The following is a 21,335-nucleotide window of genomic DNA, read 5'->3' on the forward strand; positions in this document are numbered from 1 at the left end:
ACCTTCCGCCGCGCCCTCAAGACATGGCTTTTTCAACAAGCGGGCCTGACCTAGGGTGAGTTTTAAATAGGGACAATTTTTAACGATTTTAAAGAGCCACAGCTACCAATATTTGGGTTTTAATTGGTTTTTAGTAGGGGAAATTTTTTTTTTTTTTGTATGATGTTTTAATATGCTGTGAGCCGCCCTGAGTCCCATGAAGGGAGAAGGGCGGCATATAAATCCTATAAAATAAATAAATAAATAAATAAAATAAAATGTGAAAGAGTTCTATCTTGGCATTAGTACTGAAAGTCTCAGAATGTGTGTGTGAGATGGGCAGCTATGTAAATCATTTAAATAAATTATAAGTGTGTATATAGACACACACACACACCCTTCTGAAAATCCAGTTTTCATCCACAAAACAGCTTCAAATTTTTGTTCAACATACCTGCCATTAATATTAGTAGTCTTGATCACCTCTCCGGGAAGAAGCACAGACAGCTGAATGTCTCTGTCAATCACATTTTCTTTTTGGTCCATAGTGCAGTTAGCTAGTTCTAGATCATCAAAAGATGAGCAATCAGTAACTTTACTTTCAGGTGGAGGAAGAGGAGCTTTTGACTTGGCTTTCCGCCTATAATAAAACAAAAAATTGAAAAAGAAAAAAATTAGACAAAGTAAATTCAATGGGAAATATTGGATTTCCCAATACTGGGAAACTAAACACTAGCTGGATACTAGAAGATCCTCTATCCCCAATGGATTTTTAAAATTAAAAGAAACTATATAAACACAGAAAGAAAAGCAAGTACATAATCAGTAAACTTTACCATGCATTATCAAACAAACAAGACAATGTGGCCAAATTAAGATGGTATCCAAATATCACAGATATACATCCTAAAAAGACTTTTACTTGATTATGCAATGCAAGCATGGATTCCCCACCCCCACATCTGGGATTGTGTTTAACTAAATGCTGAAATTTCTAATTCTCTCAATCATACATTTTAAATTATGTGATGAAAACATTTAATGGTTTAAATAATTTGCTGCTGTTGTAGTTTACTTAATAAAGCATTCTTGTTTTGCCATCTACTTTTTGCCATCTACATTTAAATTTCATTTGAATATGTTTATTCAAACACTAGCTGTACCCGGCCACGCGTTGCTGTGGCTCAGTCTGGTAAAAGCGTGTGTTGCTTTTACATCCAACAGATGGCGCTGTTTTTTTTTTAAAAAGCATGTTTTTACCTGTCACAGGTGTGACATCTATATAATATAGGTATATAAAAACACGCGCGTATTCAAATGCAACGTTGTGTCAAAATTTCAAAGCAATCGGTGAAGAAATTTAGGAGATTTAAGATTTTGAACAAACGAACATTTACATTTTTATTTATATAGATAGATTGCTGTGCAACTTTTTGAGGTTCCACTAATCCTTTTTTTTTAATTCTCTCTGCCTATCATTGCCAAAATTAATGCATGATTTCCCACTATTTTGAGACCTGAAATACACAGCAATTTTAGTGTAAGCCTTGTCGATAGAGAAAACTAGAATTCCACAGGCTTAATAGGGGTTGGAAAGGGGGAATCCTGCTTTATATTTTTCTCTAGGCTGGTGTTCTGCAAAAAGCCCCTTCACTCTTCTACAATCACCAACCAAGCCCTCATTCACAATGCACCTTCTGGTGCCTCATGGCTGACAGGTTTATATATAACAGTGATGGCGAACCTTTTAGAGACCGAGTGCCCAAACTGCAACCCAAATCCCACTTATGCATCGTCCAGTGCCGGGTGGGTGTGGCCCATTGGGAGGGTGTGCCCATTGGGTGGGCATGGCTGTGGTGGTAACAGCAGACTGGGTGGGACTAAAAAGTTCAATCAATCAATTCCAACTTTGCAAGATCTTTTTTTTCCCTCGAGAAGTTGAAATTGACTGATTGATTGAACCTTTTTTGGGGGGGGACACGGCGGTGGAGGCCTAAAGCGAAAAGGTTTTATAAAACCCAGCTGAAGGCCTAGGACTGGGGCGACGGCACGCGTGCCCACAGAGAGGGCTCTGAGTGCCGTCTCTGGCACCCGTGCCATAGGTTCACCACCCGATATATAAGCTGGCTACATCTCCTTCCTCCTCTTCCCTTGACAATTCCCATACCAGAATGCTTCTTCCCTGTCTCTTTACATGATACTTCTTAACAAGAGAGAAGCAGAGAGTTGTTGCCACTCTGTAAGAAAGAACAGAAAAAGAGCCCTACTGGATCTGATCCAAAGCCCCTCTACTCCATCATTTTATTCCCACAGTGGCAGATATGACACCCATAAGCTTACAAGTGAGGCACTAATACAACATCACACTCTCACAAATGTTTCCTAGTAATGGGTAATCAGGAACATAATGCCACTAGGAGAAACAATAAATAACTGTGGTGGCTAATAGCCATTGACAGCATTATCTTCCATGAATTGGTTTAATCCCTATATAAAATGTTCAAATAAACAGCCATTGCTATATTTTAGACAAGCTAATTCCATACTAAGATATAACTATGCTCTAGTGCAGGGGTAGGCAACCTTGGCTCTTTTATGACTCGTGGACTTCAACTCCCAGAATTCCTGAGCCAGCATGTCTGGCTGATGAATTCTGGGAGTTGAAGTCCACAAGCAGGGATCTTCAAACTTGGCCCTTTTATGACTCGTGGACTTCAACTTCCAGAATTCCTGAGCCAGCCATGCTGAGGGGAAAGGGAGAGGTTTCCAAGCTGAGCCATGCTGGCTCAGGAATTCTGGGAGTTGAAGTCCACGAGTCATAAAAGAGCCAAGGTTGCCTACCCCTGCTCTAGTGAAATACCTTTTTTCTGTCCTCCCTCTCCAATCAGTGAATGTTATTGGCTGATCCTGGATTCTAGCATCCAACTACAACATACATGTTTTACATGCATCTATCATGTCTGCCTCACCTCTCTGTCTTCTTGCTTAAAGCTAAAATCCTCAAATGTTGTAATCTTTCCTCGCAAGATAGTTACTGCAATCTCCCAACATTTCTGCAAAAATGTTCTTTTCTGTGGAATTTCCAGCTCTACAATACTCTCTTTGATGTATGTCAGCAAAAAAATAGAAATTTTCAAGTCTGTTCATGCCAACATGTAACTTTACTCTTTTCTACTAAAATTAAGAATGGAATTTGCATTTCCGACATTCCTTCACAGTCAACACTCTATGAGAAACCTAATTAAGATATTTGGCCTCTAAAATATGGGTCCCATGTTCCATCAACCTCATCACATGAAATTTTAAGTAAAGAATGGCAACATAAAATGGAACCAATAAGGGAGGCTCTCATGTTCAAAAGAATTTAGACTATTTGCATTTATAACCTGCTAAATAAGCTATGGAAAAAAACAGGCTAATAAAGCATTCACAATAAATGTAAAAGTATATTTAAATTCCAATAAAGGCATGAGTGAATGTTATGATCCAGATTAAATATTAGTACATAAAAACAGCAGCATTTTGGATTGTACCTAGAAGCCTATAGGTAGCCAATGTGGGACATGCAACACAGGTGCTGTATACAGGTAGTCCTCAAGGTACGNGAAGGTGGAGGATTCACCCAAAGTCCAGACTATACCTGCCTGAGAGCCAGAGTTATACGTCCGTCCATGGGCAAGATTAAGTCAAGACTGGGATCTAGGGTCCAGGACGGGCGTGGCAACTTTGGCTGACTTAATCTGATTGGGCAGGAATACAGTCTACTACCCATGGGTGGATCCTCCATCTCCAGTGCTGGAGAATTTCTAATTCTCTCAATCATACATTTTAAATTATGTGATGAAAACATTTAATGGTTTAAATAATTTGCTGCTGTTGTAGTTTACTTAATAAAGCATTCTTGTTTTATTAACATTTTAAATTTCATTTGAATATGTTTATTCAAACACTAGCTGTACCCGGCCATGCGTTGCTGTGGCTCAGTCTGGTAAAAGCGTGTGTTGCTTTTATGTCCAACAGATGGCGCTGTTTTTTTTTAAAAAAGCATGTTTTACCTGTCACAGGTGTGCCATCTATATAATATAGGTATATAAAAACACGCACGTATTCGAATGCAACGTTGTGTCAAAATTTCAAAGCAATCGGTGAAGAACTTTCGGAGATTTAAGATTTTGAACAAACGAACATTTACATTTTTATTTATATAGATAGATTGCTGTGCAACTTTTTGAGGTTCCACTAATTCTTTTTTTTTTTAATTCTCTCTGCCTATCATTGCCAAAATTAATGCGTAGCATGATTTCCCACTATTTTGAGACCTGAAATACACAGCAATTTTAGTGTAAGCCTTGTCAATAGAGAAAACTGGAATTCCACAGGCTTAATAGGGGTTGGAAAGGGGGAATCCTGCTTTATATTTTTCTCTAGGCTGGTGTTCTGCAAAAAGCCCCTTCACTCTTCTACAATCACCATCCAAGCCCTCACTCACAATGCACCTTCTGGTGCCTCATGGCTGACAGGTTTATATATAACAGTGATGGCGAACCTTTTAGAGACCGAGTGCCCAAACTGCAACCCAAAACCCACTTATCCATCGTCCAGTGCCGGGTGGGTGTGGCCCATTGGGTGGGCGTGGCTGTGGTGGTAACAGCAGACTGGGTGGGACTAAAAAGTTCAATCAATCAATTCCAACTTTGCAAAGATCTTTTTTTTCCCTCGAGAAGTTGAAATTGACTGATTGATTGAACCTTTGGGGGGGGGAACACGGCGGTGGAGGCCTAAAGCGAAAAGGTTTTATAAAACCCAGCTGAAGGCCTAGGACTGGGGCGACGGCGCGCATGCCCACAGAGAGGGCTCTGAGTGCCGTTTCTGGCACCCGTGCCATAGGTTCGCCACCCCTGATATATAAGCTGGCTACATCTCCTTCCTCCTCTTCTTCCCTTGACAATTCCCATACCAGAATGCTTCTTCCCTGTCTCTTTACATGATACTTCTTAACAAGAGAGAAGCAGAGAGTTGTTGCCACTCTGGAAGAAAGAACAGAAAAAAAACACTACTGGATCTGATCCAAAGCCCCTCTTACTCTATCATTTTATTCCCACAGTGGCAGATATGACACCCATAAGCTTTCAAGTGAGGCACTAATACAACACCACACTCTCACAAATGTTTCCTAGTAATGGGTAATCAGGAACATAATGCCACTAGGAGAAACAATAAATAACTGTGGTGGCTAATAGCCATTGACAGCATTATCTTCCATGAATTGGTTTAATCCCTATATAAAATGTTCAAATAAACAGCCATTGCTATATTTTAGACAAGCTAATTCCATACTAAGATATAACTATGCTCTAGTGCAGGGGTAGGCAACCTTGGCTCTTTTATGACTCGTGGACTTCAACTCCCAGAATTCCTGAGCCAGCATGCCTGGCTGATGAATTCTGGGAGTTGAAGTCCACAAGCAGGGATCTTCAAACTTGGCCCTTTTATGACTTGTGGACTTCAACTCCCAGAATTCCTGAGCCAGCCATGCTGAGGGGAAAGGGAGAGGTTTCCAAGGTGAGCCATGCTGGCTCAGGAATTCTGGGAGTTGAAGTCCACGAGTCATAAAAGAGCCAAGGTTGCCTACCCCTGCTCTAGTGAAATACCTTTTTTCTGTCCTCCCTCTCCAATCAGTGAATGTTATTGGCTGATCCTGGATTCTAGCATCCAACTACAACATACATGTTTTACATGCATCTAGCATGTCTGCCTCACCTCTCTCAGTCTTCTTGCTTAAAGTTAAAATCCTCAAATGTTGTAATCTTTCCTCGCAAGATAGTTACTGCAATCTCCCAACTTTTCTGCAAAAATGCTCTTTTCTGTGGAATTTCCAGCTCTACAATACTCTCCTTGATGTATGTCAGCAAAAACTCAATAGAAACTTTCAAGTCTGTTCATGCCAACATGTAACTTTACTCTTTTCTACTAAAATTAAGAATGGAATTTGCATTTCCGACATTCCTTCACAGTCAACACTCCATGAGAAACCTAATTAAGATATTTGGCCTCTAAAATATGGGTCCCATGTTCCATCAACCTCATCAGATGAAATTTTAAGTAAAGAATGGCAACATAAAATGGAACCAATAAGGGAGGCTCTCATGTTCAAAAGAATTTAGACTATTTGCATTTATAACCTGCTAAATAAGCTATGGAAAAAACAGGCTAATAAAGCATTCACAATAAATGTAAAAGTATATTTAAATTCCAATAAAGGCATGAGTGAATGTTATGATCCAGATTAAATATTAGTACATAAAAACAGCAGCATTTTGGATTGTACCTAGAAGCCTATAGGTAGCCAATGTGGGACATGCAACACAGGTGCTGTATACAGGTAGTCCTCAAGGTACGAACCTAATGGAGCCTGCCCATTAGTTTGGTGAGTCAAAAATTTTGTCAAATGAATCAGACTCAATTTTACAAATCAAATTCATTAATTGAATTTGTTAAAGGAATGAAGATATGACTTACTATTTCCTCTTATTTGTTAACTGATGGCTGCCACCGGGCTTTTCCAGCTGTTTCTGCTGCAGCCCACTCAGGAACTAAACTGCCTCCAAGCAGGGCTTGCAGCCATTGCAGTTGCTTTTTAAAAACAAAAAAACAAAAAACCTGTTGCTAGTTAGCTCAAGCATCTTCAGCTGCCCAGAGCAAGTGCTTTAAAAAAAACACTTGCCACTAATTAGCATAAGAGTTTCCAGCCAGGCACCCAGAGGGAGCTGTGGGAGGGATTTGCAGAACTCTCAGTTTGCAACAGTAATAGAGATGGAAGGGACCTTGAGGTCATCTAGTCTAACCCACTGTTCTCACAACAGAGTATTCCTGATAAATGCCTATCCAGTCTCTTCTTAAAAGCTTCCAATGATGGGGTACCCACAACCTCTGGAGGCAATTTAAATTTAAAACCTACAAACTACAGTAATATACACTAATCTCCAAAATAAAAGCAAGGAACACAACGTTATAGAATGCTTTGTGTAGATCCTGGCTATCATTTCTACAAGTAGTTTCAAGGAAAATGTACCGGTAACAATTTTTTTAAAAAAAAATAATTTAGAAGCAGTCTTCAAGCCCAGGCAGCAGCAGATTCTCCACGCAGCACAAAAAAAGCAAAAAGCAAACCGGTGCAGGCTCTGCTCTTGTTTAGCCATGTGACCAGGGACACACACACAAAAAAAGAACAACCCTTCCAGCTTTAGGAAATTGCATTCGTAACCCTACCGGCCCAGGCAAGTCAGAGTCAAAAATGACCGCCACTACAGCACTTAACCGAATCCAAGTCACATGGCTACAAAGGGCTCTTTTTGCTCACAATTTTGAATTTCTAATGTAAGTACCCCTTCTGAAGAAATTAGTTTTTGTGAAAACTCGCTAAATGAACATTCGTACATTCGTACCTAGGGGATTACCTGTACTTCTGTGGCAGCTAGCACACGGCAGTAAGCAGATCACCTTCATTTGTGTATTAAGGAACAAACATCTAGAAGTATGTGTTGGATTAATCCTGTTAGTCTACTCCGATGGTTATAATCCCTTGAGTTGCTATCCTTCTCAATGTGTGGTTATGTATGACTAATAATTTTGTGGCCTTTACTGCTCTTGTGATTGTTTAAACACTTTATGTAAGCAAAGGGTGTCCATGGGGGACGGTGACAAAAAAAAAAATCAAGATGATGGCCACAGTCATGCTATTGAAACCCTACTGCCCTTTTTTACATATGTGTCAGGATTTGACTGTATACTTTTACTTGCCATCCTGCCATAAAGGATTGCTTTTTCTGACACCCTGCTTGCAGGCACCCTTTCATGTTCTCCTTCAGGGATCTCAAAAATGGAGATATTGGACCGGAAGCCAAAGGAAAAACAATAAACAGCAAAGTCAATCAAATTAAGATCCTACCATCAGATGCAACTGATTCATATTTATGACAATCACAGTGTCCCAGGGTCATGTGAAGTGACCAAAATCTGCTGCAACCACCCAGCAGACGGGGGGAATAAAAACCAAACACCCCCACCCCACCCCCTCTGCCAATCCTCAACAGAAATGCTCACAACAATGAAAACCTCGGACAGGAGGAAGAGCACCGCCGGGTGGGCAGGCAGGTGTCTTGTTCGGCTGTGCCTTGGGGGGGGGCACTTTTTTCAGTGCCATTGTAACTTCGAACAGTCACTAAGCAAACTGTTGTAAATCGAGGACTACCTGTACTTTATCACTTTTTTCCTTTTGGGGGGGGTCATCAAGTTTTTGACACCTTGCTAGGCGATTGGTGGTACTTGGATATTGCCATATCTTAAAAGTGGTACAATGGTTGAAAAGCCCTGATTGAGAACTATACTCAGGTTTATTAACAGTCAGCTGAGCAGAGTCTTTGAGGAACTCCTTTCTGCAGTAGGTGGATGCCTGGAGAAAGGGCTGGGCAATAGCAGTGACACAAAGAACTGGAACTACTTGCAATTCTCCTTTGTAAGCTGTGGCTTTTTGTACCCCTAAACCTACTTCTCATTAGGGGCAAAAGACAGAGTTAGCACAGGATTCTTCACTTTTGTTTCCTTTCCTTGTCTAAAAGGCTTCTTTGGATATCTTTAGGAAACAAGCCCCTTATCAGTCAGATGGCTATTATCAGGACTCTTATCACTTCCTTCCTCTTTCACTTCAGCTTTCTCCTCTGACCCTGAGCTGTGTAGTTCAGGTTCTCACCCAATTCCTTCACTTTCCCTCACTATAACTCTTAGTTGTAGGTAGATTAAAAGCAACTCAGGCTTCCCGTGTTAATTCCTAAATAGAACAAAAGCTCCAGTTTCAAGAATATTTTGTTATAAACTGCACTGCTAACTTTAGTGGGGGGGTTTTCCTACATTTTGTTTCCCATGTATAAAGGTCTGGACATCCACCAGCCTAAATATTGTAGAAACCCTTTTCAAGAATGCTTGGGTAGGGTTTTTGGTAGGTTTAGACAGAAGGAAAGGGCAGTAATGGCTATTTAAATAAAGGCCAGCTGTGATGGAGATTTTATGCTCCCTTCCTCTCTTCTAAAATGTAATGCATTGGTAACTGTCAGCTACGCCACAAAAAACTGCAAAATGGCTTTTTTGTAAGGCTTTGACTGAATATTTGGGGGGGGGGAATTCTTTGTTCTTTCATTAGACTTTTTTTTAAAAATGTTAAATATGTAAATACTTGTACAAACATCGAGGAAGTGCTACAAGGAAATATATACATAAAGTTAAAACTGCACAATCAAAGACTTTGCAATGCCTCAAGGGGATTTAAGTCCGGAATGTAGCAGCACTTAACAGTATAATTTCTTGGGGGGGGGAAATTAAGTGGTTCCTGGAATTAATGAGCATTATTACAAGACATGGCCTAATACAAATTGTGAGAAAACTGCTTTCGCAAAAGTATTTTTTGCTGAGACAACCATGACAATAATGGATTGCTCCTGGTCATGGATGGACCTTCAATAGATTTCATTGCAATTGTTAACATGTCAGACATATTAAAACTACCACATCTGAGTAGAATTCACGACTAATGGCAAGACTAATATGAATGTATTGCCAGTTAAATCACCTAAATAATCTCAATTATCTGATCCCAGTAATTTAATCTCTGCAAATGAAGCAGGAACTTTTGTAGCAGAATAACACATACACACAGTTCCCATTCTGCATCGGTGTTTTCTTGGGCCTCAAAACTTAATTTCTAAGAGAATTAGAAGAAACGCAAGAATCTCACGACATAGAGTTTCCCAATGTCTTGCAAATTTTGAAATTTGTCCATGATTTGTAAAATTCTTTTTAAAAAGCAATTTTTTGGGGGAAAAAAAGGTTCTTACTTACATTAGAGATTCTTGCTGCCAATAATATTAAATCTACTAAAAAATAATTAGACATACAAAGTTTAAAAAGGGTATTAGAATAGAAGATCTACATTCTGCAGAACAACCTTCATTAAATAATTTATAGTACGGTAATATTGTTCACCTACTTACATTTTTATACTATCACACTCTGGCAAGACTCCCAGTAGTTAATAGCACATATTAAAATAAGCCAATACATAATAAATCTAATAAAAAAATCAGCAATATGAAAGAAATATTGTTCATCTCCCTTCTAGCAACAATCTATGTAGTAAAAGTGTTACAAAACAGCTCAGTTTTCACCTCCTTCCTGAATGTCAAGAGACTGGATCCCATCTGGAGTTATAACTAAAGGAGTACTGGCTCCTACCTCCCCAAACCTCAAGTACTCAGGTGGGATCTTCACTTCCATGAGGGATATCCAGATCACATGTATAGGTTTTATTTGAAGCAGGTTGACCTAAGGACTAACTGCTAAGGCACCTAAAAACCAAGCCATCTAGGACTTTATAGATCAAAACCATGCACAGAGAATTTTGTACATAATTACATATTACCTCTTTAAAAAATAACCTAGAGATCTCTTCCACAAGAAATATTTTTGCATATACTTTTTGTTTTTAACTTGATGAAGCAACAGGCTGTAGGATACTTTATGCAATTTCATCTTAGCTTATGATAACACAGAAATGTGGCAGCAATCAATAAACTTGAATTTTGGCAAAGATGATATGAGACTTGGTCAATAATGTTAGGAATAGCAAGGATAATTTTATCGCTAGTTAAAAGTTTCCATTTGTGCAAGGCAAGGCAGTAGATTTTTATAAGGAGAGGATGAGAGATCACCAAATTATGCTCTGGACAGTTGCTCCTTGCAAGGAGAGTGGGATAGCAGTTGGTCCCAGTGGTGGGATTCAGCTAGTTCACATCACTTCGGCAGAACCGGTAGCTAATTTTTTGTTGCCCAGGCCCAGAATGGACTTCCGGAAGCAGCATCCACACAGAGAACCGGTTGTTCACATATTTGAATCCCACCACTGGTTGGTCCTATTGGTCTGAGCACCGGGAGACAAGGGAAGCCATCAAGCTCTCAACCATGACAGAACCTTTAAGGACACTGGGTTCAACCATTGCATTTTCTAACCACTTTTAGATTTACAATTATTTTACAGTTAAATGAGACTTTCCAAACAACAGATTTGAAAAACTACTTAGTCAGTAAAATTTCATCCCAAAATAGAAGAAAAGTTAAATAGTAATTTTTTAAAAAATAAAGAATAAAAAGCAAAAGGCAAAAAGCTGCATAAGAATTTTATTTTAAAAAGTTTAAAACAGATTAAGGGACCAGATTAAATCTGGAATATTAAGACTTTTTTTAAGATTTCTGAAAAATTGAGTAAACAAAACAATAGTTACGTGAGAATACAAATTGTTTTGTCTACCAGGAAACAGATTATTGCCTGAAAGCAAAAACAAAGTAATAGTGAAACCTGAGACTTCATGAATATAGAAATGGGCCACTAGAGGGACTAAAGTTCTAAGTAGGAAGAAGAAAAATTAAATTGTAAGGCAAGAGCAAGTAAAATGACAAATAAAGCACACAGTATGATACTTGAAACATTTCAAAGGAATGGGAGAGAACCTTATAATCAGTCTGACAGCAATTACCTCTGTACCAGTAAATGCATTCTTTGAAGAACATTGCAAAGTCTTGAAAGATGTGACACAAAAATACAGAAGACTCTATGGAGAGACAGGATGAAGAGGGAGTACAAATCCTAGCTCATGAAATATTGGAAAATAAAGAAATTGAGGATTGTAAAAAGAGGCAACAGGGTGGAAACACAAATGACAAATCAAGAGATAAAAAGGACTTATAATTGGATTTTCAAAAGAGGCTTTCTAAAACCTTGAAAAAATCTTTGAGGTGGGAGAAAACAGTCTGCACGGAGATTCAATCTTAAAACAGCAACTTGATGAACTAAAGATTAAGACTGTTAGAAAAAAAACAATATAATTTAATGTTAGCTTGCTTAATCAGGGCTAAAATATGGAACATCTTTATAAAATTCTGGAAACCCTTTATCAGTTTTTATGACATATGGACCAAAATGACAATAATTTTTGGATTTGTGAATTGACCAGTGGTGTATGGGAAGAAGTGAGGTATGCATAATGGGTAAGGGAACTATTAATTTGCCTGTATTTGTTTGCAAGGAAGATCAGGAATCACTTCTTTATTCTTTTTTCCTTTCTTCTTTTCTGTTTCTTTTCTTTTTGCATTTTGCATTTCTTCTTTTCTATTCTTTTATTTTTCTTCTGATTTCAGTTTGGATTATCTTTTAGAATGGTAAAACTCTTTAAAACAAATTTTAAAGATAAGACCCGAAATGTTGGGTGCAGGAGAGAGAATGAGGGAGGATCTGATGAAAACAAGTTTTTTTTTCACTAAGTGCAAGCTAGTGCAAAATCATTGGAAATAAACCACTTATATTAAGTGCAAGCAATAAACCACTTATACTAAGTGCAAGCGAGTGCAAAATCATTGGAAATAAACCACTTATATTCATAGTAATCTGTACTTCATGGGTGATACTTCCTGATCTTGCAAGCACAAAGATAAATGTTTCATAAATTATGCGGTAGCCTTATATTGCAACAAAATAATCACTGGTCTTTAAGTTGCAACCATTACACTAAAATATTTTTATTTAATCCTAAAGATTTGAATCATGTATTCCCTTTAAGGAGTTAAATTCATCTGAAAGGAAGGGTGGTTAATTCCATCAATATAGAAATCAGTCCCATAACTGTTTACTACTGGATTTAAACCACAAGGTTTAACAAAATCCTGGGAAACATTTTTTGTATCCCTCTGGAACTTGAAGACTTTCTCTTGAAACAACTCTGAGTCTTCTGTAGATCTGATAAACTGACCTTTGGACAGCAGCAGTCTTGGAAACTGAAAATCCTTTCAGTCAGCTCCAAGTCCAAATGACATTTTCTTACTTTAAAAGGCCAAAAACCATCCTTTGAGCTGTAGGTTATAGCCAAATCTGCTACAGATATTTATGCTTTGAGCCAGGGTTGTTACGGCATTTCAGGAAAGCATGTCAAATCAGCTGTTAATATAAGAATCTTTCTTACGTTATCTCATTGCTGAAGAAAGCTCTAGCTGCTCTTGATAATTTAACACAAGCACTTTTTAAAAACACTTTTTGAAAAGCATCACTTTGCAATCGTAATAAAAACAGTTTTGCAAATGCCAATCCTTACATAGTTATAAAGGCATCATCCACAAACCAAAGAGGATACAGAGGCAGATCTGAAGGGAAAAACAGCAAAATAAGCCCGGAGTGACTTGGAAAAGGAGAGGGGGAAACCATGAATTGGAATATTATAGGAAAGGGAAAGTTTGGCTCATAACTGAATCCTGCAGTATATTGTTGCAAGTCTCATCTGCGTCACGTCATTTATTACCAATAAAGGAACCCATTTCAAGGATTCACCTGTATTTCTTCTCAACAGTTAATCCCAAGGGCAGGGGAGGCTACAACATCTTATGAAAGAATACATTCCTCCATATATTAATACCCAGGGATAAAATTTCAATGATCTCCAGCCTATCGGTGACAACAGCCATGATGAACGATTAATATTTGAAGATCCAAGTTAGAATCAACTGGACACAACCACTTTTCTTTTTTATTGATGCCCAAATAGTTACAGCTGTTTCTCAGAAAGATAAAATTGGATATACAATTAAAATGTGATGTGAAAGTTGCAACAGAACTGACAGTTGCAGAACGGTTAATTAACAGTAAAAAAAACGGAAGGCTGTAGATGACTTTGCCATTAAAATGGTCACAGAGACTTGAGTTCGGCAGTTCTATAAATGTGAGAGTCGTTTGTATTCATGACAAATAGGACACTGTTCAATCAATTTCTCAAATTATACATAATCAGGTACTGTTTGGAAGAGGAGTTGTTTATCACTATCATCAGGGAGTCTCTTAAAGCTTTCTGAAGAGAGGGAATAAGCAATTAATGTTCGGTCCTCCACTTTTCAAAATATAAAATCAAGCAGTTACCACTTTCTATCCTATGAGAGATACAGAGGCCTCTTCTAAGAAACAGCAAATGAATAAACATTCATTCATTCTTTGTGAGAAATCAGTGCAATATAAATATGTCTTATTCTGAAGAATTGCCACTGGTTGGATTCAAAAGGTCTACCAACATTAGGCTTAGAGGAGAAAACTTCAATTGAAAAAGTCCCCCCCCCCCAAAAAAAAACCCTAACTCTGGAAAATTGATAAAAATAAAAAACTAAAAGCACAATCTTGGGCACATTTATGAGAAGTAAAGCTTGCTGATTTCAGTCAGGTTTATGCTTATAGGGGCCTAACAGCTGAACTTCTATTATCTTGTTTAACTGCACAATTCCTCAATATTCACAACACATGTAGGTTCCCAAGCCAAGACTGCAGACAACTGGTGACATTTTCCTTAACACCTCTCTTCCTATAAATGTGGTTTTTTTTCCTCTCGAAAATTCACCCTGGGTATTGAGATTGTTCTCCAAACCAGAGCTAGATTAAGGACATTTTCATCTGTCCAAGCATCTTCCGCTGCATCTGAAAGGTGTACACTAACTGAGCTATGTGCTCTCTAGTTTTTCCCTCCCAGCAGCATCTGCTGCTTCACAGCAGGACCAGTCCTGTGTCCAAGTGGTCACCCTCTTCAACTCTGTGGTACTTACAATCATGTACACTGTCCTGACGACATGCCACATTCCTCCTATGAATAATGCAGGGAATTAATGGCACAAGACCGTCATGGGATGAGGGCCTGCACTGTTGACTTGCCAAGAATACCAGGAATACTTGTCAGAACCCATTGCTTTAGTGGGGGCTTAGTTCTGTTCTTTTCCGGTTTCTCTCTGCCTTTTCTATCTGCTTGCTCTGTTTGCTCTTTGAACTGTTCCCCCTTGTTGTCAACCTGGGGTGAGAAAGGAATGTGTCTCCTGCCATCTGGCTTATCTCTTGCTGTGGAAGGGAAAGGTGCGAAGACCCAACAACGTCTTCACAGGCATGGGAACGAACTCCATTATCAGCTCCGTTCCCACATCAGACTTAACACCTAGGATTGGCTAGTTCAAACTGACCAGATGAACTGTTGGGGTGGGGTTTGCTTGATGCTCCTTTAACCTATTGATCTGAGCGGGAAACCCTCAGATCCTGCTTTCTTTACCCTGCTGTCAACCTCTCCTAATAAAAGTTCCTTTTGGAATGGAATTGCTCCAAGAGTTTTGCTTTCTTGGGATGAGGTTTTGAAGTGGGTCCTTACAATACTGTTGGATTGTGTAGGAAAAGCTAATTCTTCACTCTTTCAGAAATTAAAAGGTGAGTACTATATGGCAAACAGATTATTAATAAACAAAATAAGGATTATAACTCACAGCAGAACACAGAGTAAGAGTAGAAAGGATTTCCAATACATCAAAGAGGTTTTGTTTTTTTAAAAAAAGCTTATACAAACTAGTAAATATTATTTTACACAATTTGAAAAGTCCCTATTTTACACATTCCTTTAGTGTCCTGATTGAAAACTGATTTTGCCAGCTACAACATTTTTATAGAAATTGCATTCCACCCCCAACCTCCCATATTGTAAAGAAAGTCTGTGCTACTGAAAAGTAGCACAAAGCAATATGTATAGTAAAAAAAAAACTATTGAAGATATGTTTGTTAATACAATACAATCAAACTGAGCTTGAGAGTTACTTTCCTGAGCTTTACCAACAAGTAACATATAAAATGATGCCACACATACCCATGTGATCTTAGCCTAAAGGCTGAGAAGTGATAATAACTTGTGAAGCATGATAACTATTAAAGAAGGAGAACACTTTTCAGCTTAAAACTCCCATCACAGACAGCAAACTGCTCTTACTCTGAAAGAATAAGTGGCTAACCTAAGTAGGATAAACTAGTCCCCATTTGCTCTATCTATCTGTCTATCTGACAAGTGATGTAGTAGTCAGGGAGTTAGATTAGGAGATTCAGTGTTATGGTTATTCTCAGGCATAGAGGTTCATTGGGAAACTTTGTGTCAATTAATCTTTTTCACTCCATTCTACCTCACAGGGTTGTTGTTATGAGCACATTACTCTGAGCTCCTGGAGGAAAGGCAGGATATACATCTAATGGGAGCATTAATAGATGCACCATTATAATCCATTATACTGGGGCTGTGCTGCAGGGAATCTTCCAAGCCAGCCACACAATCTTGAAAGGAGACACACCTGCTTTAATAAGGAGGCAACAGCTATTGCATTCCCACTCTAGCACATTCCAGAGCACTTCCTACGAAATGAATCTGGAGCTCTGCACATCCCTACAGGACACTACAGGTGAAAAAACCTACAAGTGCTAGAATGATACTCAAAGAACACAGCGATTTTTCCAATGTTGATCCACCCCGAAACAATGAATTCACTGTTAGTACACAGAACTGGTATATACGCAGTGTGGGCCCATCTATGCAAAAAACAAACAATGAATCACTGATTAAACATCTACCCGGGAAATACACAGTACAGGCTGGGGAACGCCATAATATACACAGTATATTTTTGCCAACTTCGCTACAAACGATGATGCATATTTCTGTCTTATTTGGAGCTAGGATTAAAGGTTTTCTTGCACATCACCCTATGGAAAGGATACTGGATGGTAAAGGGAGTAAGTAAATCCGTATTACAATACACTGCTTATAAATTTGAATGGGGAAAAGAAGTACGACTGCCACTTTGTTTTATTCTCTCTCCCATGCTCCTGTACACGAGAAATGGCAGAACAAGTCAAAGGAAGCACACAAAGTTGTAATGAATACCACATGCATCCAAAATATAGTTTCCAAGTTAGCTAGTAATACAACAGGACAGATACTCTCAATATGAACCAATTTAAAGGCATTTACAGCCTGAGCTGAAGCACGTTTCTTCACAATCCAATTGTGGAGCTTCCCCCAAATGAGTGCACTGGGTGTGATCTAACAGCTATTTCTGGGCAGAAGGCCACATCTGAACTCTGAGTGATGTGCTGCAGGCAGACATGTACAAACATAATGATGGGGAGAGGCGAGATAAAAATGAAATTTCACCCAATTCACATAGAGTTAATTAAAATGGAGTTGATGTTATTGCACTCCAGTCAAACACTTAACCATGTCACTTTAAAGCTTATGATTGGAGGGTTCTGGGGCTGCCTCCAAAGTTTTCTGAGGTAGTTTGTGCCTCTCTGCTCAAATCAGAACGACTGGTCTGATTGCTATGCATTCTGTGTGAAGTAGAAAGTCCCTCCATGCCTTAAGTTCCCAGTAGCTGGAAATGCATAGCTTACAGTATAGTGGAAGCGTATCTTTTATCAAATGGTACAAACTGACGCTGAAAATGTTCAAGAATTATCAGTTGTTTGCATAATGATAGGCTGGCTGGAATAAAGTAATTCAGTATATGTATCCGCTAGCCTTGTGTACACAGGCACAGAACAACCTTTCAAGGGCATCTGTGTTGCCTTCGGTGTGCTTTACACGGCCTAACAATGACGTAGGAATCCAGCTTTATTCCATAATGCTGCTATAACATTAAAAGTCCCAGAACTAACCATGAGAAGTCCCAAAGGTGCTTTTCAAAAGGCGAATTGGTTTTTTCCCCCTTGAAAACGTTTCGCTTCTCATCCACGAAACTTCTTCAGTTCTGAAGCATGTTTATCCCAAAGTGCATGGCTATCCCAAAGATGCTTACCAAAAGGTATCTGGACTTGGTTTGTTTTTTTTCCTTGAAAATGTTTTACTTCTCATCCAAGAAGTTTCTTCAGTTTCCTTCTTGGACGAGAAGCGGAATGTTTTCAAGGAAAAACCAATAAGTTCAAGCCTTTACATAGGGTCAGCTGTCACCAAAATCTTGGTCAGGCAACAATCATAGGGTCTAAGACAGGAGAACAGAAAAACAGTTTCTAGTTTGATCATTACTGAAACACTCAGTGATCACTTGTAAAATTTTAGACAGGTAGACAAAACCATTCATTGTATGGAAATTAATTTTAAACACAATAACAAATCCCTGCCTCGACTGGCTCCCTACTGTTTGCAAAAAAAAAAAAAAAAAGCCACCAGACTCCTTCACATTAATATAACCTGAAGTGATACATGCCAAAACAAACAATTTCAGTAGGGTTTAAGCCATGGCGCATACAATTCAAAGTCTACAGAATGAGGCAACTACTTCAAAACAAGGAGATGATGAATCAGACATTTTAAAACCATGTTACCTTACTAAAAGCATATGTTTAGACCTGACCAACTGTGCCCCAGATTAATAAAAAGATTGTATCATTTTTACCTTTAGCTCCTGCAAACTAATTTTTATCGAGTATCGGATACCATAACCCAGACACCATTACTCTGTTTTCCCAAGACAGGCAAACCTGTGGAATTGTTCACATATGAGTAACACACAGAAAACTGTATACATTTTAAAAACTTACTATTAAATTTATACTCAAGAAACCAAGGAAAGAAGATGGTGCAGATTCTGATCCTTAGTTAATCTTGTTATTATTTGGCTCATGCAAATTTCAGCTAAGAGAACTTTGTCAGCTCTTAAACTGAAGACTGCAGAAGAAATCATATGTCTCCCAGTACATGATTAGCTGGAAAGTGTGAAGCTGATCTACACATGGCTGAAATTAATCAGAAATTTCTACAACATGACAGAAAAGAAAAAGTATTACTTTATGCAAATTATGTACATTTGCAGACACCACTGCAAAAGGTAATAGTCATTTCTTTTGTTAAATTCTTGCTCCATGTTTTGGAAAAGAATATAAGCAGCCCTGCTTTACTCAATCAGCACTCTCTAGGAAACATTATTAATGAACTGGCAACTTGCAATCAGGAGCTGCATTGTCCAGGATGTGTCAATTATAGTAACATATGATGAGTCTGGATATACTATGTTTACCAGTCTTTCAACATTTCTTACTTAATTATCACTGCAGAAGTATTAATCACAGTAAGGTGATTCTCCAACAGGAGACAAATTCTTAAAAAATCATGTGACTGTAGAAGCTGGATCCCCTTTTCATCTGTGACAAAAATGATGAGTTTGGAAAAAAGGAACTGGTGAAATGTTTTGAAAAATAACAGAATATACCAGCAATATTTAGAGGGTTCCATTTATTTAGCCCATTTGGTGTAGTCGTGGTTAAGGCACCAGGCCAGAAACTGGGAGACTGAGGGTTCGAATCCAGTACAAAGCCAGTTGAATGACTATGGGCCAGTCACTCTCTCTTGGCCCTAAGAAGGAGGCATTGGCAAACCACTTCTGAAAGATCTTGCCAAGAAAGCTGCAGTGACTTCTCCAAGCATTTACTAGGACTTGGGGAAAAAAAGTTTATTCACCTCCTGCTTGCATTTAGCTTATTCCTCTTGGTGGTATAACCAGCTAAAGCACTGAAATTGTTTGTTTACCACAAAAGTATATAGTGTATGACATTCCAAACACTGCTGAACTACCTCCCAAAATCTTTCACATCTGGCCACACAGACTAGGGCTCCTGGAAGTTGTAATTTAACATCTGGAGTGCAACATATTTTGATTTAAGATTTGGTTCGATTCTGGGCTCCTAGCTTCTTACTTTTCTCTCTAGATCAAAGTGTGAATGTTCAGCGACGTATAGAAATCTCTTCTTAACACTTAGAACACTTACACTTAGAAAGGTGCTATAGAAAATAAATCATGCAAGTTTTGAGGTATTGTCATCTACTATTTGTGTTTCTCAATCCACACAACACTGTCAATGAACATATTTCAACAGAGCTTTCTTGCAACACTTGGTGAATTACTTGTTTATATATCAAAGTTCTGGGGTTGCACTTAAGTATCATCTGGATAGCATTTGAAAAATAAGCTTTCCCAATATTCATGTATGTCAGTGGCTTTATATCTCAAGTTAACTTGCTTCTTAAATAAATGGGACCGGTGTTATTTTTAAAATGTAATGCACACAGTTCTATAATTAAGGTAATTTAGAAAAATACTTATCCACAAAGATTATAGTTGGGATGGCTGTTTTTCTCTGATTTTCTGGCTTTCTGAATACAAGGAAGAAATACATCTGAAATCTGAAAGGGCCAGTTCAGTGTAGGGCAGTAGTTAAACTATTGTACTTAGAACAGAGAGATCAAAATTCAGGTCCACGCTCAACCATGGAGCTCACTGAGTGCTTTATCTCAGTCTACCTACTTTATAGGCTTATTATTGTAGGAATACAATGTACACCCCCACGTGCACTCAAAAAGAAAGAAAAGATAGAAATACACTACTAAAATGAATACCTCTGAAAATTGGCATAATCCCTATAACCTCAACTAAACACAGCAAATGTAAGGATTCTATAGATAGTATCTGCCAAGGCTATCATTTCTCATACCTGGTGATGTTACTGGCAGCATGTCAGTGATACTACAATCCCAAAGGTATGTCTACTATGTTTTTTAGACTACTACTGTTAAACATCACAGTGAACAACAACAACAAAAATCTTTCTCCTATCTGATTCTTACTTAATATTATTTGTCAAATAACTTACATTGTTCAACTGTGGTATTCACTCTACGAATCCTATAATTTATAGCAATGTATTCCAACTATTATTTATCGCTTGTTGGCAGACATTCTAGCTCTGACTTCTACTAGTACATATATTGGTTGGTTGAAATTTTTTATCCTGTGTTTAGTTCCATGGTAGGCCCACTATTTCATAGGAAACCCATAGAATGTAAAATATTGTTTAAAATTAAATTTAAAATTAGGAACATCCTTGAAAATAAATATTTTAAAATGGTATTGATTAAGCACGCCAATATGGACTTCTAAAAATGTGCTTATAAATCAAGGCCATGCTAATATACCCTACTAAATACCTATCAATCTAAAAAGCAAAAATATACATCTAATATATTCCTTTCCTACCCACAATAGAAAAGTCAGAATAGCAAAAAAAGAGCACAGAATGTAGATGAAGAGATAGCTAAAAGGAAATAAAATGATCATGTGCAAGCAAGGAAAAGATAAAATGAAACTTATGACACTCAAAGAAAGCACAAACGCTTCGATTTATAGCCCAATTTTATACTTGTAAATCAGTTTCCTCTATCCCAATATGCTTATTTCTATCTGAGCTTGAATGCCGCAAGCCAACACAAAATTCAAATAAGATTACTGAACTCAAATAGATAAGAGCTATGTTCTTTTTATAATGCCTATAAAACCTACTGTTTTACTTATGACTTTTCACCTTCATCAGTAAAAGAGTAAAGCACTTAAAACACAAACACACACACACACACACACACAGAAAAACCAGAGAAAGA

General features: G+C 38.1%; 1 protein-coding gene across 1 annotated transcript in view; it reads right to left on the bottom strand.

Annotated features, from left to right (window-relative positions):
* Positions 1-444: 444 nt before the first annotated feature.
* The window catches only part of LOC107295147 (cordon-bleu protein-like 1), a gene marked incomplete at its 3' end in the record, with an annotated part of 72,877 nt that continues 51,986 nt past the window's right edge, over positions 445-21,335 (bottom strand). The window contains 1 exon segment of the mRNA XM_015824446.1: positions 445-619. Within this exon segment, the coding sequence (XP_015679932.1) occupies positions 445-619 (175 nt within the window).

Source organism: Protobothrops mucrosquamatus, unplaced genomic scaffold (genome assembly GCF_001527695.2).
Source record: "Protobothrops mucrosquamatus isolate PMUCROS unplaced genomic scaffold, P.Mucros_1.0 scaffold2237, whole genome shotgun sequence".
Classification (NCBI taxonomy): Eukaryota; Metazoa; Chordata; class Lepidosauria; order Squamata; family Viperidae; genus Protobothrops; species Protobothrops mucrosquamatus.